General features: G+C 40.1%; 1 protein-coding gene across 1 annotated transcript; it reads right to left on the bottom strand.

Moving 5' to 3' along the window:
- Positions 1-3,287: 3,287 nt before the first annotated feature.
- Positions 3,288-15,880, bottom strand: LOC101479795 (uncharacterized). The gene is made up of 6 exons (XM_004547426.3): positions 15,525-15,880; positions 13,340-13,563; positions 11,603-11,705; positions 10,984-11,079; positions 9,710-10,224; positions 3,288-9,330 (listed from the first exon to the last, which is right to left on the bottom strand). The coding sequence occupies exons 1-6, from the start codon at positions 15,564-15,566 to the stop codon at positions 7,875-7,877; spliced, it is 2,436 nt and encodes an 811-aa protein (XP_004547483.1). The 5' UTR covers positions 15,567-15,880; the 3' UTR covers positions 3,288-7,874.
- Positions 15,881-20,939: the final 5,059 nt, after the last annotated feature.

Below are 20,939 nucleotides of genomic sequence, written 5' to 3'. Positions count from 1 at the left end.
GGACTCTTCTGTGCTTTCTCACAGTCTGTCCCTTTACCACTTTTACTGGTGGATCACTACCTTGTGTCTCATTATGTGTCACATTAATCTGGGAACACCTTTTGTTTCCTTAAAATTTCCATAACTTTCTCCTCAATACTTTAACAATAGAGCAAGAAGAACTGTGTCAGTTCATCAGATCTCTTTATGTGCACACAACAGTCAATCTTCATCCTCTAATAAGTCTTTTCTTAAAAAAAAAACAAAAAAAAACAAAAACAAATTAAAAGAGGACATGTGAGCCTAAATGCAAAGGACTAGATGTGTTTGTGTGTATTCAAAGGAATTGCACAAACAGGGAAGGTAGGATGTGTTGGTACATCACATCAGTATGGCAGCTTTGGTAGAAAGTGGAGATAATGTCATTTTTAACAGTTTAAGTAACGCTGATGATGAACCTCGTAATCTTTATGTAGAGATGACAGTTGCTCTGATATTTTTGAGTGAAGTGAGAAAACTAATCATCGGCGTAACTTTGTGCTGAACACTGGGGGGGGGGGGGGGTGTCAAGATCTCTGTCTAAATAAATAAATAAACCTGGGTAAATTCCCAGATGCTTTAACATGCAACTAGTTTGCTGGTAATACCTGGAGTGAGTAAAGAAAATCAACAGCCTATTTATGCAGGATAATTCATAATTTTATTGGGGGGGGGGGGGGTATATTGGTTGGGTCTGATTATTGGGGGGGTCATGGGGGGGATCTATTGGCTAGCATTTGTTCTTCATTCCTGGATGAATAACTGCCTGTGAGAAACGTATTGCCTAACACAACCTCAAACCTCTACACCAGGGGTCTCAAACTAGTGGCCCACATCACCCCTACTTCTTCACGTATATTGACGTGAAGAAATATAATGCAATTTGGCCCTTGAAGTTACTTTTTTTGTTAGGGAAGATTTGTTTGTTGTTGAGTGCAATGTTAAAATAAGTTCTTTAAAAAGAAAAATCTTATTTAATATGAAGGCAATATGAGCAGAGAGTACAAACGTTAGGGATTGGCTGTTGTAGCTCAGTGAGTTATTTGTAAAGAAAACAGTTTTCACTAATGTGTACACTTATGTCTGCATTTCTTTTTGTTAAATACAAACAAAATTGCGATGTCACGTGTCTGGCCAGAAAGAGAGTACCAGTTTATCTATTTGGTTGTTCAGTTAAAAGCTTCAGTTAGTTAAAAGTGAGGGAAAAAAATGTGTTCACGTTTGCAGTTTCAGAAATATTTGTGGGTGTTTTCTTGTTTGTTTGTAGTACTTAAAGGCTAAAGTGGCTCTCGTATGAGATGACATTGCCGGCAGTGGCCCACAGCTCCTTTGAGTTTGAGACCCCTGCTCTACACCAGTGTCTCCTACCCACTGTGCCGCGCCACATAGGTGTGCCGTGAGAAATGATCAGGTGTGCCGTGGAAGATTATCTGGTTCCACCTGATTACTACTAAGTGACCGTGTACAACTACATTAAATGGGTTGCCAGCTGCCAGTAAAACAGAAGAAGACGAAGTAGAAATTATATAATAGTCATGCTGCAAGTGAGACAACACAGCGAGTAATAACAATAGATAAATATATTTGAAAAGAAAAAGTAGTCAATATGACGTGGGTCCTGGAGAAAGTTCCGACCCAGATGAAGGCCCTAGCATGTGTAGTGGTCAAAAGAAAGCAAAAACGGTAAACGGAAAAATTATCAACATACACTTTGTAACATTTTTGTTTGGTGGTGCGCCATGTGATTTTCTAATGTAAAATATGAGCTGTGGCTTCAAAAGTTTGGGAAACACTGCTCTACATTATCTGCCAATTGTTGTTTCTTAAGAAACTACTTTGAACACTAATTCAGAAAAAAAAAACATCCAAAAACGATGCTTATCTATACATACAGAAGAAAAAAAGTCAGAGGATTTGATTTTAGTGATATCCAAAAACAACATCTCATTTTGTCTGATATTAAAACCAGCCTGTAGCAGTTGCCCACGTCCTCCAGAGGGAGCTGTTGATCGGATTCTTGTCTTTGGAGATGCTGGCCTGAGCTGTGGAGCTTACAGGAGAGAGAAGTCAGCCTAGATTGATACAGCCAAAGCACTGGTCCCAAAGAGACTATTTCATTTTATCTGGTTATGATATTTTACATGTTTCATTTAGCAAAGTACATGATGGTAAAAACTGAATTAATGTACATCACAAAAAAGAAACTTATTTACATGATGTTATAGTAAGTGTAGCAATACAGTAATAAATGACTACATGCCTATAGTCTTTTTAAAGTGGACAGTTATCAACAATAGCGAGCATCATCAGTTTTTTACATAAAGTTTAAGTCAGTGTCGTTATAATATAAACACGCACCAATGTAAGACTATTCTAAAACAGATGGGCAGGATTTCCTTTTTACATCCAATTCTATCTTAACCTTGGTTCAGAAATTTTAGATGTCTTAACCTTTTGTCTCAGCTGGACTCTTACTTAGTTTAAGAGTCCTTACTTTTCATTGTTTTTACTTATGGATTAATGCAGCATTAACTAATGGTGATCTGATTGGTTGCAATGTGGGACCTCTTGAGTTATCCTTTAAAACACCTGAAGCTGAAATGGCTTTATTTATTTTAATTCAAATATTGTCAAAGACACATTGAAAGCCGAGTTTTCTAGAGTAGTAGTGATAAAGGTGATATAAGACTGAATTGCAGCAATCTGTTGAAAATGGCTAGGCTCAAAAAACCCTCACCTGTTCAAAACAGCTGTGTACAGACAGAAGTTTATTGCTTGTGTCTGACTGGCAACAAAAGTTAAGTCTTGAATAAAAGCACAAAACAACAATTTCATAGCTAATTAAAATCTCTTTATTACAATCACATGTACATCATTATATTCCAAAAAGCTTGCCGTAGTGAAAAGTACCCTTGCACAGACAGATGGATGCGGTGTTGCAAGCTGGATGGAAGTATTGTCAGATGGAGTAAAACAAGTATTGAGATCCCCCAGCAGCAAGTATCTCCGCTCCAGTGTGCTTTTAATTTCACATCACATGAGGACAGCAGCGCTATTTTCAGCCCTCTGTGTCCTTGTGTAACGTAAGCAAAGAGAATGAGGGGGGTGGGTGAGAAGGAAAATTTCTCTCTTCGTCATCCATTATTCAGAGTGTTTGAGTCACAGCTGAAAGAGGTAAAACGGGGAAATAAACAGGGTGCAAGGTTGATTTCATGTCTTTCCTCACTGAATGCTTAACAGGTTTCAAACTGTTTGAATTTTCTTTAAAAAAAAAAAAAAAAAAGATTTTGTCTGTCTTCTTCCGAGTGAGATTAATTAATTAGAAAGCAGCAATTTCTGTGAAGTGCAGGATCCTCTTAGTTTAGCACAAAAACTGGAACCTTCAGCTGACATCTTTTTATACAACTTATGGCTATTAGTGTCTTAGCATAAGGTTGAATACTATTTTTAATATTTTAAACGCCAAAAAAATCATTTAATTTTAAAATTCTTTTTTTTACAGCACTTTGATAATGAATTAAGATAATCCTGTTGTGGGTGTTCTTTGTGTTAGTTTCTGGAAATGTGAAAATAATAATAATAATAATGTAATGAAGCAGATTTTACAGCAAAAGAAACAAAGTACAATGATTTAAACCTATACACTGAAACTCTGATTTAGCAGAAGTTTACACTGTACTCACAATCTGCAGATTTTGATTTAATTTGAGATAAATGAAATGAAGCAGACCCAAATAATACAGAGTAAACCTGGTTGTTGTGGACCCTGGCTGTCTGAATTCCCTGGGCATTTGCTAAACTTGCCCAATTGCTAATCCAGCCATGACTGAACTGTGTGCAAATGCAGCACAGTACATCGCATCACGAAACAGGAGAAGCTTGTTTCAAAATTCACAAGATAGAGGATATTAATCAGCTGTTATGTCTCCATTTTACTTTTTCACAGGGCTATTTTTTCCGTGTTACCGTCTATCTAGTTTTGCTTCATGAGGAATTTAATAACAAGTTCTAAAATAAGTAGTCTATGAGTTTCCTGCCTTTAAGTCTTTCGCTTTTAAAACACAGCAAAACTGTAATTTCTCCTTTTTTCATTTCATATTCACAGATTGATAACATTGAGATTTAAGTCATACAACCTTTGTTTCAAGCTTCATGGAGCTTCACAGTAAAAGGGTCTGGAACTGACTATCAGATAAAACTGATATATATCTGAAACATCTCACTCTGAAGAAGACAGAAAACATTTGTCTGTATTGTCTGTGTCACTTTTAAGCATTACAGTGTTTGTTATCTTACTCATAATTCATGGAAGTCACATTTAACATTCAGACCAAAATGAGCCACTATCCATGAATGCTGATAATGTGGATGTGAGTTTTAAGCATACTAATACTACAGTGTTCATCTCTGTGCTGTATATACAGCCTCCGTAACACAGCTATAAACCTACAGAATCACATCATAAACCACTGGAGGCGTCTGATGGCATTTTCATGTCCTGTTACCGACTCAGTCCTCAAACGCACCATCTGACAAAATCAATATCTACATGTCTTAATGACACAAAACAACAGTAAAATTCAATTGATCCATTTAAAGAGACAATAATATTCACATTTTGTGTTCACTTCTTGAAAACAGTAAATCAAGGTTTAACCAGCTTTTTAACTAAAGTAGCTCGGAAAGATTTTAAAGATCATAAAAACGGTTCACATTGGTTTTGAAACCATCACAAGAAAATATTGAAATATGTCCAACACAATCACAATAAACGATTTTTTCCTCCATAAATCACTATGTTAGTTTATAAAGAAAACATTAACACACACTGTCATTCTATCTACAGTCGTTCCACTGGCCTCGGTCCCTGGTACAGAAAAGTAGGGAAAACTTTTTGTATAAAAACGATGTGCAAAAAGTTGTTTTCTTAGGTCCCTCTCATGGAAAACTATGTAAAGAAATAACGTAAATATATACATAACCTTTGCTGTTGCTGTTGTAAATTCTACGACTGCTGTACACTTGTGGTGACTTGTCACTTTGTGCATCTGTTGAATCGAAAACAAGTTACTGCATTCGATGGAACCCTGACAGGTAGCGTACACAACACCGTCATTGTCATATTAAAACTAGCTTGAGGTATTATTGCACATTTTCCTGAACCGCGGACCTGGAATCAGTAAGTTTTCAGATTTACTCACGCTTCATACCAGCTTTTAGTGGAATGTCGACGCTGACTTTAGCTCTGTCTGTTCTGGGCAGACATACAGTTGTGTTCACAAATTTACATACAGTCATCATTGGCCTTAATGTCATGGTAATTCTGGGGATTGCAATGGTTTCTGTGAACTGTACTTCTTCCAGAGGGAAAGATTGTACAGTATAGGTCATTAAAAAGCAAGAATTGGGTGCACAAGTTTAAATTAAACTTCTGACCTTTAAATTCGTTGGCCTCGATCTAAACGCTAATTAAGATCTGTGAACTATGCTTAAAAGCAGGGTCCGTGCCAGGACACCAACCAATTTTAATGAACTCTACCAATTCTTTCAAGGAGAGTGGTTAAATAATCAGCCAGAATTTTGCCTGAAGCTTGTTGATGGCTACCAAAAGGGTCTGGTGGAGATGTAACCAAACATTAGTGTGGGAGCATGTGCGCTTCTGACTAAGTATGTTTATTTTTGATCCTGTGTGGATTTGAGAAATCCTAAATAAATTCAAACTTGTGCACCTAGTTCTTGTTTCTAGAGGTCAATAAAGATATATGCTTTACAATCATGTCAGTCTGGAAAAAAATAGCAGTTCAAGGCAATCATTACAAGCCCAAAACTGCTATAACATTTATGATGAGTGTAAGCAACCTTCTGACTGTAACCATATGCAGCAGCAGTCTGCAAACTTAATCTAAAGCTGTCTTGAGGTGTAACTTTTTTCTTGAAAATTCTCTCACCAAAGTCAACGCATGTAGATTTCAGTAAACATGCATAAACATTAAGTGCACAGATAGATTTGTAAACATCCAGCCAACAGTAAAGACACCAAGAACAGAGACCCATGAGCCAGGAAGGGCCAGAAATCTGATGCTGCATTCTCATCACGTCAGTAAGAAAGGAATGAAATGTTGTCATAACATCTTTGCAATATGAATGTGCCACTCAGCAGTAATGGTGTATTTTAGCTAAACACTAGCTACAACTAGTAATGTCCATTGCCATCATTTGGTCTCATCATAGAAGTGACCTATAGTTAAACGATCAAAAATAAAATACAAGGTTTGGCTTACCAGAAGGTAACAAATATGTGCAGCTCCTTCTGGCTCCTTTTTAATTATCTGAATCAATTGTATCCATCTTATTAAATTACATTAAGATGTAACTGCCAGTGGCAATGGCTTTTATTTTTATTTTATGGCTTCCCATTAGTTTTATCGTTTTTTTTATACTGGCACTTTCTTGGTTCTCTTTTCACCAAGTGGGACAAATATTCCAATCAGCTGCATGTAATTCATGGCATTAAAAATGTGACGTGAATGTAGCATAAAACTGACTCCCAAAGACTATTACAACTGATTTCACAGACTAAAGCTGTGGTCACCTGTGAAAAACCTCCATGGCAAACTCTTTACCCCCTTGATCAGCATGTTTTTACTCATGTTGCCCAAGCCAGTCAATCAGGTCACACTATTTAGCATTTCAGTTAGAAAAGCTCCCACTGACCTTTGAATTGTAAACAGTTTCTGTTAAAAAACAAAAAAGAAACCTTTAGGATTTGGCATTAAATCTCAGTTGACATTGTCTGAATTGCTACAGTTGATGGTTTCTGTAGTGCTGATAAAAAAGCATGTAATTCATCATTAGTGCGCAGCCAGGTGCATCACGTAGAACAGTATTGCTCCCCGAACGTCTTAGATTGAGGATCTAAGTGAAAACCTAAATCTCTGTAAATCTATCAGAGCTTCGGTGAAATAAATGGGGCATAAGATGGAGCATGAAAGAAATGATGCAAACAAACACACTCATCTGACCTTGTTCGTTTGTGTGTTATAACAAGCGCCATGCACTGACACAGACGTTTTGTCCAGAGTGCTATACAGTGGTCAAACACCCACACATAAAGCTATCAGTTGAGGTGGTGTACAGCAATGACAGTGAGGTTCCCTCCCATTCACACATTCATTAAAGGAACAATTCAACTTTCTGTCAGTCTTCTTGTTCTCTGTCTTCCCCAGAGACTTGAGAAAATGAGTATTAGGTTCATCATTATGCTTCAAATACAGAGATGGTGAGGACCTTGTTCATCCAAAGTCACTACACATTACTGCTGCAACAAAGGTATGAACAGCAGAGTGTGGTAAACATTGCACGCTCCATTGTATGTGCACCGGGGACAAATGCCAGTCATATGGACCCATATGTTACTATGAAAATTCACAGCTCATAATTTGGGTTTGGTTTGACATGAAATTTATGGCCATCTGTTTATCAACCATAAATTAACTCAAATCTGAAAATCCTGGACTGACCAAAAACCAGCTGAACTGGGTGAGACATAAAAGGATTATTTAGCTGTAAATACCTCATGTTGCCCTGGATCATTTTTAAAAAATACATGAATGGCTTTGCAGTGTTTAACCTGGCTTAACACAAGGACTGGAAGCAAGCTGCAGCTAGTCTGTGCTTAGCAAGGCTAAATATGTCCTGGACCTCTCTGTAAGTGACACATGTAGTTAAAACTAATATCATCGTCTCATCTGGCCTCGGAGAGACAGCACAAGAACAATTGCTAAAATGTTGTATTGTTAGCTTAATGTCACACACATTCACACGCAGAGTTGCAGTTAGACACTGTGTCCATGCAGTTAGACAGTGGTGACTGTCAGCAGGGAGCTGGGACACAGCATGTCATCCTGGTTGTCCAGCCTGGTCCCATGAGTCAGGAGCTCCTCTACTGTCGTCCAGTCATCCAACAGCTTTCTGTTCCTCATACGACTCAGCTTCCTCTGACTCAGCTCCAGGACCGTGTTGCACCTGCCTTCTGCAAAACCTCTGACTCCATTGCTGTCCAGAAGACCTCCATCATCAGCGGAGGCTCCTCCTCCTCCTCCTACCACGGGTCCTCCCCTGCTAACGACATCTCGTACAGTCCCTCTACTGGCCTGCAGCTGTTGTAGCTGCTGTTGCTGCCTCTGCTCACGGGCCAAAAGAAATTGTTCCCTCCTCTCCGTTCGACTCCAGTATCGACCCATCAGCATGTCAGTGCTGGTCTCCTCGTCGGTGCTCATCCCGCTGCGCTCATCCGCTAGCTGAGAGGCTCGATCTCTAAGCAACTGGCTCCTAGAGACTCGTGTGGTTGTGTTGGGTTTACAGTTTGGATTAAATTTTGACTGCAGACCAGAACTGTGGTTTAAACTTGAACCTGCATTAATTGGTCCTTTGTTTACATCCTGTCCAGCTGTAGCACAAGCTCCTGTGTGACCTTCCAGAGTGCTGTAGAGGCCTCTGCCACCTCCACTTCCATGAGACTGACGGCTGGCGGGTTTTGGCCATGTGTCATTGACGTCACTGGCCTGAGGAGGCAAGACAAGACTCTGGAGGTGCTGCTGCTCTCCGACTCGGCTCCTCTCAATCTCCTTCTGCCTTTCCCTTTCCATCTCCTCCTGAATCTGTGTCTCCCTCTCCCTTTCAAGCTCTTTCTCTTTTTGAATTTGCCTTTTTTGCTCCAGTTCCCTCTCTATCTCTCTGTTCCTTTCTACCAACATTGGCTCAGGCATCAAGCTTCTTTCTTGTGAGTGCCACCAGTCATGGTGCGCGAGCTGGCTGTTGGAGTTGTTGTCATAGCAACGCTCATGGTTGTTGGCACCTCTGATGTGCCCCAGAGTGGTGGCATGTTGTTGGGGTGAGAGGGCCATGCCTCCAGGGTGGGAAGCCATCACACCTGTCACTAGCTCGGCTTCCTCTGGCAAGCCTGGTGGCAAGACGTTACATGGTGCGACGCCTCCACAGTGGTGCAGGGTTGCAGCGCAGTAGGATGGGGAAGCTGGGTGGCTGGCTCGTCGACGGTACTCTTGTGGAGGTGGCCGATGGTGCAATGTTCTGCTTCTCCTCAGCATCCCAACTGAGCTTGACCCCTGGTGGTGCTGCACTGGCACTAGTGGTCTCCGGTGGCTAGAGGGAGTGCTGCAGGTTGAGAGGACTGGGCCTGTCATTCGTGACACTGCAGTGTGTGTATGGGAGGGATTGAAGAGGGCGCCACTGCTGGAGCTGTGACGGTTCAGACAGGGCCGATCAGCTTTGTGGAACTGGACTGATGAAACCCTGGAAATACAAAGAGTTTAATGAAAAAAAGGCACCAAAGAAAAGGTTTTAGGTCATGTGTAGTCCCTGTAATCCATGGGTTGTATTTTACAAAGATATGTTTTTTTGGTAAATTAACACAAATGTTTGAGTTCCAAGCAGCATACCTCTTTTTTATTCTGAAAAAAAAAAGTGTTTTAAAATTTTTTTTTAACAAGTTTTAAATCACATTGCAATCAATGGTTGTTTTGTGTGTTGGCTTTCGTTTAGATTGGTATCATTTGTAACTGGTATTATATAAGTGAGTAATATTAAAAACAAGACTGGTTTAACTATGTACACCTATCTGACAGACCTTAGAGAAACCAGCACCACGATAAAAATTTGATATTCTAATTACCTGACTAGGCCACGTGATGGCAGGTCCATGACAGGCCCAGCACCATCCTCCATCCCAATCTGCAGATGCTGACATTGAGGCTGCATTGTCAGCGCCTCAGGGATGGCCTCCAGCAGCTCACGGTGGCTCTTGGGGCAGCTGTCACGCCGTTCCTGCCTTTCGCATGGTTCACCCTGATGTTGCAGCCTGGCATTGTAGAGACGCATTCGCTTCTCCAGCAGCCTCTGGAAGTGCCTGAACTCCCCGGTGCTTACACTATAGAAGCCTGAGTCGCTGAGCTCTGAGGAAATGAAGGACTCTGAGGAAGGAGAGCCACCACCTCCAAAACCCCCACACCCTCCTGGGGCGAGGGCCCCATGTGAATGACAGTCCTCCAGACCTCCCTCCTCGGTCTCCAGACCTGAGAGGTCACCCTGGTGAAGGGAGCCATCTGTCCAGCCCAGACCACTGTCCAACTCATGGTGCAGGGGCAGGAAACCCATTGGCTTCTCTAGCATAAAATCCTCATCATCTGTCTATAAAAACAGGCAGGGTCAGTCCAGTGCATCATGACACCAAACACTAAAAATGACAACATGTTTTATGTTTTAAATGTGTGAAGAATCTCAGTAAAAAGTGAAACCTGGCTGATTGTGTCTGTAGAGTGAAAAACTGTTAAATACTAAAGGTAAGCATTGAGATCTGCTCTAATTCTCAGTTTATTCACTTGCCTTTTGTTCAGTTGTTTCCTGCTTTTAAAAGTTCCTGAGTGACGGTTAAATCAACATCAATGGCCAAAGAGGAAGGGTGCCAGTATTCTTTTTTGATTTTAACAAATCTAAACAAATTTAATCGTGTATGCCTGTAAATAGTGTTGCCAGTCTGTCTAGCATTGAACCACAAGCTCATATCGCCTAATATGAAAGAGGTGGATCTTTTATGTTTCATTAAAAAATAAAAATAGAAAAAAACCCTTAATGACTATTAAAAAACTAGCTAGTCACTGAAAATAAACACTACTAAAACAGAAAATATTTCCAGATAGTATAAGTTGAACTGAGAATAAATAATAGTGGGTGCATTTATGTTAATGAAGGAACGTGTCAGCCGGTGCAGCTGTGAGGCTCAATGACTCCATGACTGAAATGAGTAAGCTTTATTACTACTTGCACAGAGAGTACTAGCAAGTATAAGCAATTCATAATTGATTTAACAAACAGGGTTTGCATACTCGCCAGATATATGTTTAAAACAACAACGTTAACAATTTTATGGAAAAGCAGATTTTTACATACCTGACTGTGGCAGGCGTTTTGCTCTTCTAAGTTAGTACTGCAGCATCCCATCAGGCAGTTCTGTCCCTTTGATCGACGGCCAGCTAGTTCTAGATCCTGAGTAATGTAGGAAGTGACAGAAGAACATGAGAATGTGTAATACAATTTGTTACTGATTAAACTCATTCTTGGTCAAATCAGAAACTACAGTGTGAAGGTACCCATATATTGCAAATGAACTTTTACAAATTCATCCGCAGTGCAACTCTAGAATCACAGATGAGTGTGCATGAGGGTTGTTTTTTTGTTGTTGGTTGTTTTGGAAATCAAACTGTGATTAGAAATTAGAGGTGTAATTGGTAGACCATTTAATATTCCTTTCATGAGCTTTTTCAGCCATGTCAGCCAGAACAAAACAAAAAAACACGTGAGAGAAGCTTCTGAGCTGTGTTTTATGAAAATACGAAAATAGTAATAAGCTGTGCTATATGGCCTCATCGACAATCTGGATGCAAGTGTTCTGATGCACTTCTGTGTGTGTGTGTGTGTGTGTGTGTGTGTGTGTGTGTGTGTGTGTGTGTGTGTGTGTGTGTGTGTGTCTGTCTGTCTGTCTGTCTGTCTGTCTGTCTCTTAATATCACCTGGCGACCAATGTCCACAGTGTCCCGTGGGGAGCTAGACAGGTAGCTATACCGTCCGCCATCACAGTGATCTTGAGGCAGAGACAGGTGGTTGTAATAATGTCTGAAAGAGATGACAAGGACACAGAATTCAGACATTTTAAAGCAAAAATCCTGGAATTATACAGGTCCGAAGACACTAACGTTCTTCAAAACAAACATGGATAACGTTTCATTGGACAAGTGGGTATCCCCCTTGGAAGACGTAAGTAACGTTCCTTAACTTTCAGGCTGCATAACATGGTTATACATTTGTGTCTGTTTCACTGTATAGTCTGTTAAGTTGAACTTTGTCCCAGTTACTTAAATTTTTATTTTATTTATTTTTATTTCACACATTTAAAAAAATAACAACTGACTCTTACAATCAACAGTTCACAGACAAACTAAAGATGAGACTGCCGACAGTATGAGAGACGGGTGTAGTCACCATGACGGGATCAACTGGTCATGAAGTCTATTGTGACACCTCATCCTGAGTGTGTTTACATCACCATCTTGGTGTTTTGGAACCACATGTGACGGCATCTCAGGAACACCGCAATATATGATAGCGGCTTTGAAAATCCTTTGACTGTACTGTTGTCGATTAACAGCCAAAGACACAACGGCTAAGTAGTCATTCATGTAATCCTTGATTCTGACAGGCTTCTAGTTGAAGCCTGCCACCTGGGGCGCATGCATAATCATTGTAATCATTACATTGTACTCAACATGTGATAATGAAATTTATGTCACTCAGACACATGCACAAACACACAAACACACACACGTATATGTATACATTACAATGTAATCCCATTACATTTTTCAGTAATGCAGTAATTTAACTGTGTTATTTGCATGCTAGCACAAAGCTAGCCAAGAATCTAGAGTAATAAACCTATAGAGCTGAGTGTATGCTGACCCCAACCCAGCAGCCAGAGCCTGAACTTCAACAGGTAAATGATGGGCAGTCATGTTTACAGCCTCAGTTTCTACCTGTTCATGTTTTTACAAGAGAATCACTGTGACGATCGCTTTTAAGTCTCTTTGGGCTGGTTTTAAACTTTGCATTGTGTTGTCAGCTTTGTGTTTATGTTTAAATACTAAAGAAAGATCCCATGTGTATCCTCTTTAGGATAGGAGTTTGTGTTGGTATGTGAAGCTGTAGCCTCAGGTTTATATTGTTGATGGATAATTATGAGACAGCGTATTTTAGATCATTTTACAGAGTAATGAGAAAGTAATGAAATGAGTAGTGAAACAAATTACTTTCTCTAGCATAATTAAGTAATGTACTGCATTACTTTTAAGAAAAGTCATTTTCTGTGGTCTTTAAAAGTGGAATGATTGAATATTTACTGCTTTTGCTTTAAAAAAAAAAAACCCAAGAAGCATCCTCTTACTAAAAAAGTTTTTACATTTTTACAAATATCAGTAAAGCATTTAGTTTTCTTGTTCAATTAAACAGTTTCCAATCATCACTGCACAGGGATGCAGCAAACACTATAATTTATTTATGATACTGGCTCCTTTTAACTTTTCAGGGCATACAAGGATGTTTGCACAGTATAATGACATTGTTATTTAGTTGTTTAGTACAGTGTGGTCATAAGAAATCCGATGTAACTGCATACCGGCATTTCTTAAAATCACTGTGAGACAAAGTGGTTTTACAGCTCTTAACATTACATAACAAATCATATGTTTTATTACCTGTGTTGGTAAGAGGGACTAGAAGTGTTAAGGCCCGCCCCCATCAGAGGGAGGGGCAGATTGAGGTGCTTCAGGTCAAGGGGAAGGGGCTCCCAGGATCCCCTATCTGCCTCTGTGCCACGCCTCCTCTGGCCCTTGATCTGCATGGTGATTGGACGCTGATTGGCTGCCAGGATTCGCAGAGCATCCCTTTGGCTCAGGTGTGCTAGACTCCGCCCATTCATCTGAGGCAAACAGACAGAAGGGTTGTGATGTTAGCAAAGTTGCCTGCTGCTGAATTCATGTGACACAAAGCTCATTGAAGGACACATCAATCGCCACCAATGGACACATTAACATTAGCTCGATACTCTAATAATCCTGCCTTCATTAACTAATATAACCTTTGTATATGCTTAAGACTTAACAGAGTAAGTGTCTCATTTTTAACACGTCAAACTGTCTGATTGTAAATGTGAAATCTTCTGATAACAAAGGGTTTCCATCTCAATTATATATTTTCTAAACTTTAGAGCTCACAGGTGGGCTTGAGCCTATTTCAGGTGACACTTTGAGAGTGCAGGAATACACCCTGGGTCATCAGAGGGCTGACTCAGGAAAAGAAAAACAACTATTTCCACTCACATTCACAGGGACAACATGCAAACTGCATAGTGAAGTCCTGCCACCAATGGGTTAGAACAAAGCGCTCCAAAAGAACTATACTCAGCTACAGGTAAAAAAATAATAACCAGAGTAGTGGTTGGTTTTGATTATAAATACCAGCCTCAAGGGGAAAAAAGTGCCTACAGCTTGAAGAATAACTAGCATTACTCTTAGCTAGGGGTTGGTCAAAATAAAATATTTGTGTAATTCGTGCGTCATCTTTTTGGATTGGTTCTGACTCCTAGATTTTCTCCAGCAACAGAATTTTTTTAGTCCCTATGGTAGTGAGGTAGAACAAAACAGAACTCCACACTGCAGACAGTTGGTACTGTTAGTACGTGTCTTATTGTGGATTTATTTTTTCCTGATTAAATATAATACATGTAACAGCTGCTACATAGAACAGTAGCTATGGTTAATCCTTCACAGCCTGTGAAAACGGCAGGCCTTATGTGGCTCTGGAAGAACTTTGTCAAGTCTGAAAAATAAACCCTTGTGATTTTATTGCAGATACATGGCCTTAAGCTTAGAAACCACTAATGTGTAAATTGGACACCTGAGTTACAAACTGAGTGGGTGGTGTGGACTAAAGATGTGGCTTCTTGCCCTAATGACATGATAGAATTAATTGAATGATGAGGTTCTACAAACAAACATAATCTGGTAATGTGCTGTGGGAAAACTGCATTCATCAACATCACAATCAAATTTATGCTTGCCCGCTGCCATTTTAAATGCACTTCATGTAGGGTTTTTTTTTTTGTTTGTTTGTTTGTTTTGCAGTGTGAACACACTACAGACCACAAACGGACTCAATTTTTCAATATTACGCAACTAGGTCAGAAGACCCTCCGCCTGCAGAAAGATGGTAGTTTTTTTCCGGTATGCAACACCCAAACAGCTGAATTATGGCAGTTTAAAGGAAATATGAAAAATAGTGACATGGTATCCACGGCTGCTTTAAAGGGTTAATACCTTCAAGCAGCATCCTGCTTCATGCACACACACAAACACACACATACACTGTCACACACATGCAGCTCAGTGGCTATCGAATTAGACGCATGGATAGTATTGTTAACTCCAGCACATCACAACCATGAGTCACCCTCCTCTACATTCAACTGCACACTCACACACACACTAGCAAACAGGCACACGCGCACACACCATGAGCTGAGAAGCACAAAATGGCACCTGTGTGTGTAGCCAGAGGACGGCAGTAGTCTTCAGGAGATGATGAAGATGTTATACACACAACATTAAAAATTTGACACGCGTACAAAAAGTATTTAGATTTAATGCTGAAGAATTGGGTTTATCATCCATTTATAAACATGCGCACTCACACAAAAATGTAGTCTTGCAGAAATGATGATGCCTTTTTGCATCTGCACATACAGACACACAGACATGCACACGTACGCACGCACTCAAACCTGGATGTGAATGAAGCTTAATTCCATCTACTTTAATGAGACATCATAAAACACTGTTACAGCATTATCTGTAACAGTGAGGCAGGTATTTGGCAGCTCACCGTTTGGTCGCCCATCCACGGTCCAGAAAGCCAGCAGCCCATCGTCACGGTGACAGAGGACAGCTGCCTTGACTCCTATGAAAATCAACGACACTGCTGCTTCCTTCAGCAGATCGTCTCCTCCTCCTCCTCCTCCTCACGCTTTCTGTCTCTCCTCAGTGTGCCTTTCACTCTTGGTCTCTCGGCATCTGTCCCCTCTCCACTGTCCTCTTTTCTCTTCTGTGTATCCCTCTATCTATTTCTTCAGCGTTTCTATCCTTGCCCCTCCCCTTCCTTTACGGCTTCTGATTTTGGCATCCTGCACACACACAGACACGCTTGCATGCAACGCTGCAAACATAAAAATATGCGCAGGCTGACACAGTACATTTAGAGATGGAGAGGGAAACACGCAGTCACACTATGAGGATGGTGTCTGATTGGTAGTCTTTAAAGGATCATCAGCCAATCGGAGGCAGCATTTTCCCTGTGGATGTCTTCCTCTGTGACTGAAACTCCTCAGCAAAGCCTCATGCATAAGGCAGCCTCTACTGCAGCAATATACCCACAGTGGCAGAGGAGACACACCATCCAGACATCCATCTTCTTGCTGTTCATCCAGGATCCCCCAGTTGATGCATGCTGGGAGGTGTAGTGAATACAAAGTATACCGAGGTGGTATATGCTGTACAAGAGAGTATACTTGATTGCTTATAACAAGGGAGCATAGTTTACAGTATCCTGCGGTACTATAAATCGCATCCTACTCTATAGGATACATTCGCTTTATGAGTTTATACATCTTACAATTAAAAAAGCACACCAGAGTCATAGATGGCAAAAAAGTCGTAGTAGTGGTAGTTTGTAAATATATCAGCTAAAAAGAAATGGGTGAAGCTGAAATTAAATGTAAACTGTTAAAAAATAATAGCAGTTCATAGTATCAATATAAATGGCTAGATTTATTAGAATTATAACATTAAAAAGAACCAGCTTTAATAGCAGCGGGTGACAAATTTGAAAGGAAGGCAGAAAAAAAATGTTGAATAATAGAATAGAATAGAATAGAATAGAATTCAACTTTATTGTCATTGCACATGCACAGGTACAGGGCAACGAAATGCAGTTTGCATCCATCCAGAAGTGCTTTAGTGATATAGATATATTACAATATATATTAGCAATAATATAGATATGTGAGTATATTACAGAAATGGGTATATTATGGTATGTTATAATGTACACGGTATGAAGTATGTTGTGAATATTCTATAACTATAAGTATGTACAGGCTGTAGTGAGTACAAGCTATGTACAGGATATGAACAGGATATAAATATGAAAAACTATACAGAATATGAAATAAATAACTTTACAGAATCTGGGATATACAGCTATACAGAAATGGGAACTATGCAAGTTGTAAACAGTTGTAGGATTAAAGATTATCGAATGTACAGAATGATTATTTACACAGAGCTATACAGTAGTGCAGTTAAGATAAGTGAGGGTGTAGATAGTTTCTACAGAGGCTATATAAAGTGCTAGTGGTTGTGAGTGGTGGTTCAGTCCATGTTATTATTGTGTTTGAGGGTACAGTTGTCCATTGTGGGTGTGTGTATGTTCAGTCCATGAGTTAACGTGGGTCAGATGTCAGGAGGCAGAGTTCAGGAGTCTGACAGCTGTGGGGAAGAAGCTGTTCCGGTACCTGGTGGTCTTAGTCCGGAGGCTCCTGTGGCGCCTCCCAGAGGGCAGGAGGGTGAAGAGTCCATGTGATGGGTGACTGGGGTCTTTGATGATTTTCCCAGCCCTTTTCAGACACCGCTTCCTGTAGATGTCTTTTATGGCAGGAAGTGGTGCTCCGGCGATGCGCTGGGCAGTTTTCACGACCCTCTGCAACGCCTTCCGGTCCGAGGCAGAGCAGTTCCCGTACCAGACTGTTATACAGTTGGTCAGGATGCTCTCGATGGTGCAGCGATAGAAGTTCACCAGGATGTCTGAGGACAGGTGGTTCTTCCTCAGAGGCCTCAAGAAGAAGAGGCGCTGGTGAGCCTTCTTGACCAGCTTGGAGCAGTTGGTCGTCCAGGTGAGATCCTCGGAGATGTGGACTCCCAGGAACTTGAAGCTGCTCACACGCTCCACAGCCGTCCCCTTAATGTGGATGGGTGGATGTGGGTCAGCATTCCTCCTGTAGTCCACGATGAGCTCCTTGGTCTTCTCGGTGTTAAGCAGCAGGTTGTTTCTGTCGCACCACTCAGCCAGACGATCCACCTCCTCCCTGTAGGCGGCCTCATCGTTGTCACTGATGAGGCCAATCACCGTGGTGTCATCTGCAAACTTAATGATGGTGTTGGAACCATCAGCAGGTCTGCAGTCGTGGGTGAAGAGGGAGTAGAGGAAAGTTATCGAATAAATGAAAAATGGTTAAATATTGAGGCTGAAATATAGCTGAAACGTATAGATTCTGCATTTAATGGGAATAGATAAAAAAGTTTGCCAAATAGCTCTATTGATTGATTTCATTGTGAAATGAATTGGAAAATGATTCAAAGCAATAAAAAAATAGTATCAAATTAATACATTTGGAATAGGACAGCAGGTGTGATGAAGCGGCGCTGGAGCTCATTTGCAGATTTTCATTTTAAAATGAATAAATAATTTATTTTTAATAATTATTTTTAAAAGAGAGGGACCTGAGCATAATCAGAACCAGTCTGTGAGGCCTGGCATCTATCCTGTACCAAATGTCTGCAGTTTTAAGTTATTGTGTAAGTGCAGCTAATAATACAGTGCCTTTTCTCTGATTAAAAACACCTATAGTGCTACACTCAGTTGTACTCACGAAAAGCACGACAAGTTGTTGCGTAACGAATTGAAAAAAATAGTGAGAGATTCACACCCAGCGTACAGTCACCACCTTCACACAATAGCCAATCATGTCGTGAAGTGGGTGTGAGTGTTAATTGTAATTTTTAGGAAGTTACAGAAATGGTCAGACAGAGTGTTGGAAGTGTCTCGAACAGATCCTGATCCAAGTGTATTCTAACAGAGGAAGATATTTTCTAAAACAAAACTGACAAAAAGTTCTAGCCCTTTTTTGTTAAGTCCTTTGCCTCAGCCTTCTTGTTTTGCATTGCCCTGCTATTATTTGCTACAATTTATCTGTTCAATCCAAGCATATTTCTACAAGCGAAAATCAGTGTGTAGGCAGCACATTGGTGTGGTGGTTAGCTTAACACCGTTGCCTCACAGCAAGGCACTCCTGGGGTCTAATCTACTCAAGGCCAGTCTGTGTGGAGTTTGCATGTTCTCCCTGTGTCTTTTTGGGTTTTCTGCAGGTACTCAGGCTTCCTTCCACACCTAAAAGATATCTAGTCAGTGTGGTTAAATTCGTTGGTGAGTGTGAATGGTCTCTGTGTGTTAGCCCTGCAACAGGCTGGCGATCCGTCCGGGGTGTATCTTGGCTTTTGCCCTATGGTGGTTTTTCAAATCTTAGTTGATATTTAATGGTTAGTCCAACAAAATTCCATTGCGGATACAAATTGTGGTAACTGTTAAATTACGAGCAATGTACGTTGAATGTGACACATGAAACAAACTTTATTCAATCAATTTAATCAATTTTATTTATAAAACACCAAATGATGACAACAGTTGCCTCAAGGCGCTCCATTTTTTAAGGTGCCCTATGATAATACAAAGAAAACAGAGAAACAACAGCAATGATATGACCTCATATGAGCAACCACTTTGGTGACAGTGGGAAGGAAAAACTCCCTTTTAACAGGAAGACACCTCCAGCAGAACCAGACTCAGGGAGGGGCGGCCATCTGCCATGACCAGTTCATGCATCATTGGAATACCCTAGTAGCATAAACCTATTGCAGTGTAACTAACTATAGGCTTTATGCTTTATCTGGAAAAACGAAAGTTTTAAGCCTAATCTTAAAAAAAGCGAGGGTGTCTGTCTCCTGAATCCAAACTGGAAGCTGGTTCCACAGAAGAGGGGCCTAAAAGCTGAAGGCTCTGCCTCCCATTCTACTTTTAAATACTCTGGGAACCATAAGTAAGCCTGAAATCTGAGAGCGAAGTGCTCTGATGCGGTACCATAAGGTCATTAAGATAAGATGGGGCCTGATTATTCAAGACCTTATACGTGAGGAGCAGGATTTTGAATTTGATCCTGGATTTCACAGGGAGCCATTGAAGAGAAGTCAATATAGGAGAAATATGCTCTTTATTTCTAGTCCCTGTCAGTACTCTTGCTGCAATGTTTTGGATTCTGAAGGTTGAAGGCCTGTGGTACATGGCCAATTATTATATGTAGGTTGATCATAATTAACATTGAAGCAATAATTAGTGGCAGGACTTCTTTGTTTGTGTACTTCTGTTTCTTGTAAAGATCAATGAACAAAATATTCAACAGATCTATAACCATCTGAATTTACAGACCACAGAAAGAATTTACATTCACAAATTGAATATATCTGAAAACGCTCTTTATAAAAAAATGTGGTGAGTTGACTTTAAAAGATATAAAACAAGAGTACAGTGCACTGTTGCTTTGCTTTTAGGCATGCATCTTTGCTTAAACATGAACTGTAAATATTAGTATGCCATCCAAAATATTGAGAAATTAATTTATTATGGTGCCATTACTGTATGATCATACTGGAACAAGCTATCTCTGCATTGCAGCACGGAAACAGTCCGGTGCTTTTTTTTTTCTGTCATCTAACTGGATCATTAGGTGGTGAGGTTGCTGACTTTTTTAGAAGTCAGCAACCTCACCACCTAATGATCCATGCACCTCAAGCATCTGTCTTTTACCTTAATATGATCTCAGCAGCCATTAGAAAACCCTTTTCAGCTCTTGCTTTAACACAAATTATTAAAACATGGTTACACAGTGACAACTGAGAAATTGATTTTCTCTATGTTTACTGTATTTTGTGTAATAGTGCCTTTCACACATGAACCCCTTTAATCTGATAGCAACTTAACATGTCAGTGTTCAGTCACTTTTACTGCAATCAGGAGTACACACCTTAAAAATTTTAATTAAAATAAATATCAGAATAATATGTTGCTTATATGTTGTTCTCCTTTCTACAGAGTATTAGTTTATTATCTCAGGCTTCATCTCTGATGCACAATGAAAATAAAATAATTTTAACAAACCGTGAAACTGGTGAGAACACCCTAAAGGAACTAGTCATACAGTTGCATACGGACAAATTAATATTTAGCAAAGCACATTGTATGCAGAAAGTGACAAGAAGGAATAAAACAGAACCCAAATTGACTGTCATGTCACTCAAAGTGTGTGCTATAATAAAGTTCAATGATGCAGCTGAATCTGTGAGAAGTCAACAGTGTGTCCCTCACACTCACGAGGATCGTCATCAATTATGTCTTAAGTGGCAAAGTTGTAAA

The sequence above is a fragment of the Maylandia zebra genome, linkage group LG5 (assembly GCF_041146795.1).
Source record: "Maylandia zebra isolate NMK-2024a linkage group LG5, Mzebra_GT3a, whole genome shotgun sequence".
NCBI classification, from domain to species: domain Eukaryota; kingdom Metazoa; phylum Chordata; class Actinopteri; order Cichliformes; family Cichlidae; genus Maylandia; species Maylandia zebra.
This window is presented reverse-complemented; position numbering and strand designations above follow the sequence as displayed.

Coding starts and splice junctions, on each gene's coding strand:
- LOC101479795 (XM_004547426.3), bottom strand. CDS start 15,566: ATGGGCTGCTGGCTTTCTGGACCGTGGATGGGCGACCAAACG. Junction 11,706..13,339: donor AGTCCCTCTTACCAACACAG/GTAATAAAACAT, acceptor CATCTCTTTCAG/ACATTATTACAACCACCTGT. Junction 9,331..9,709: donor CCATCACGTGGCCTAGTCAG/GTAATTAGAATA, acceptor TTGTATTTCCAG/GGTTTCATCAGTCCAGTTCC.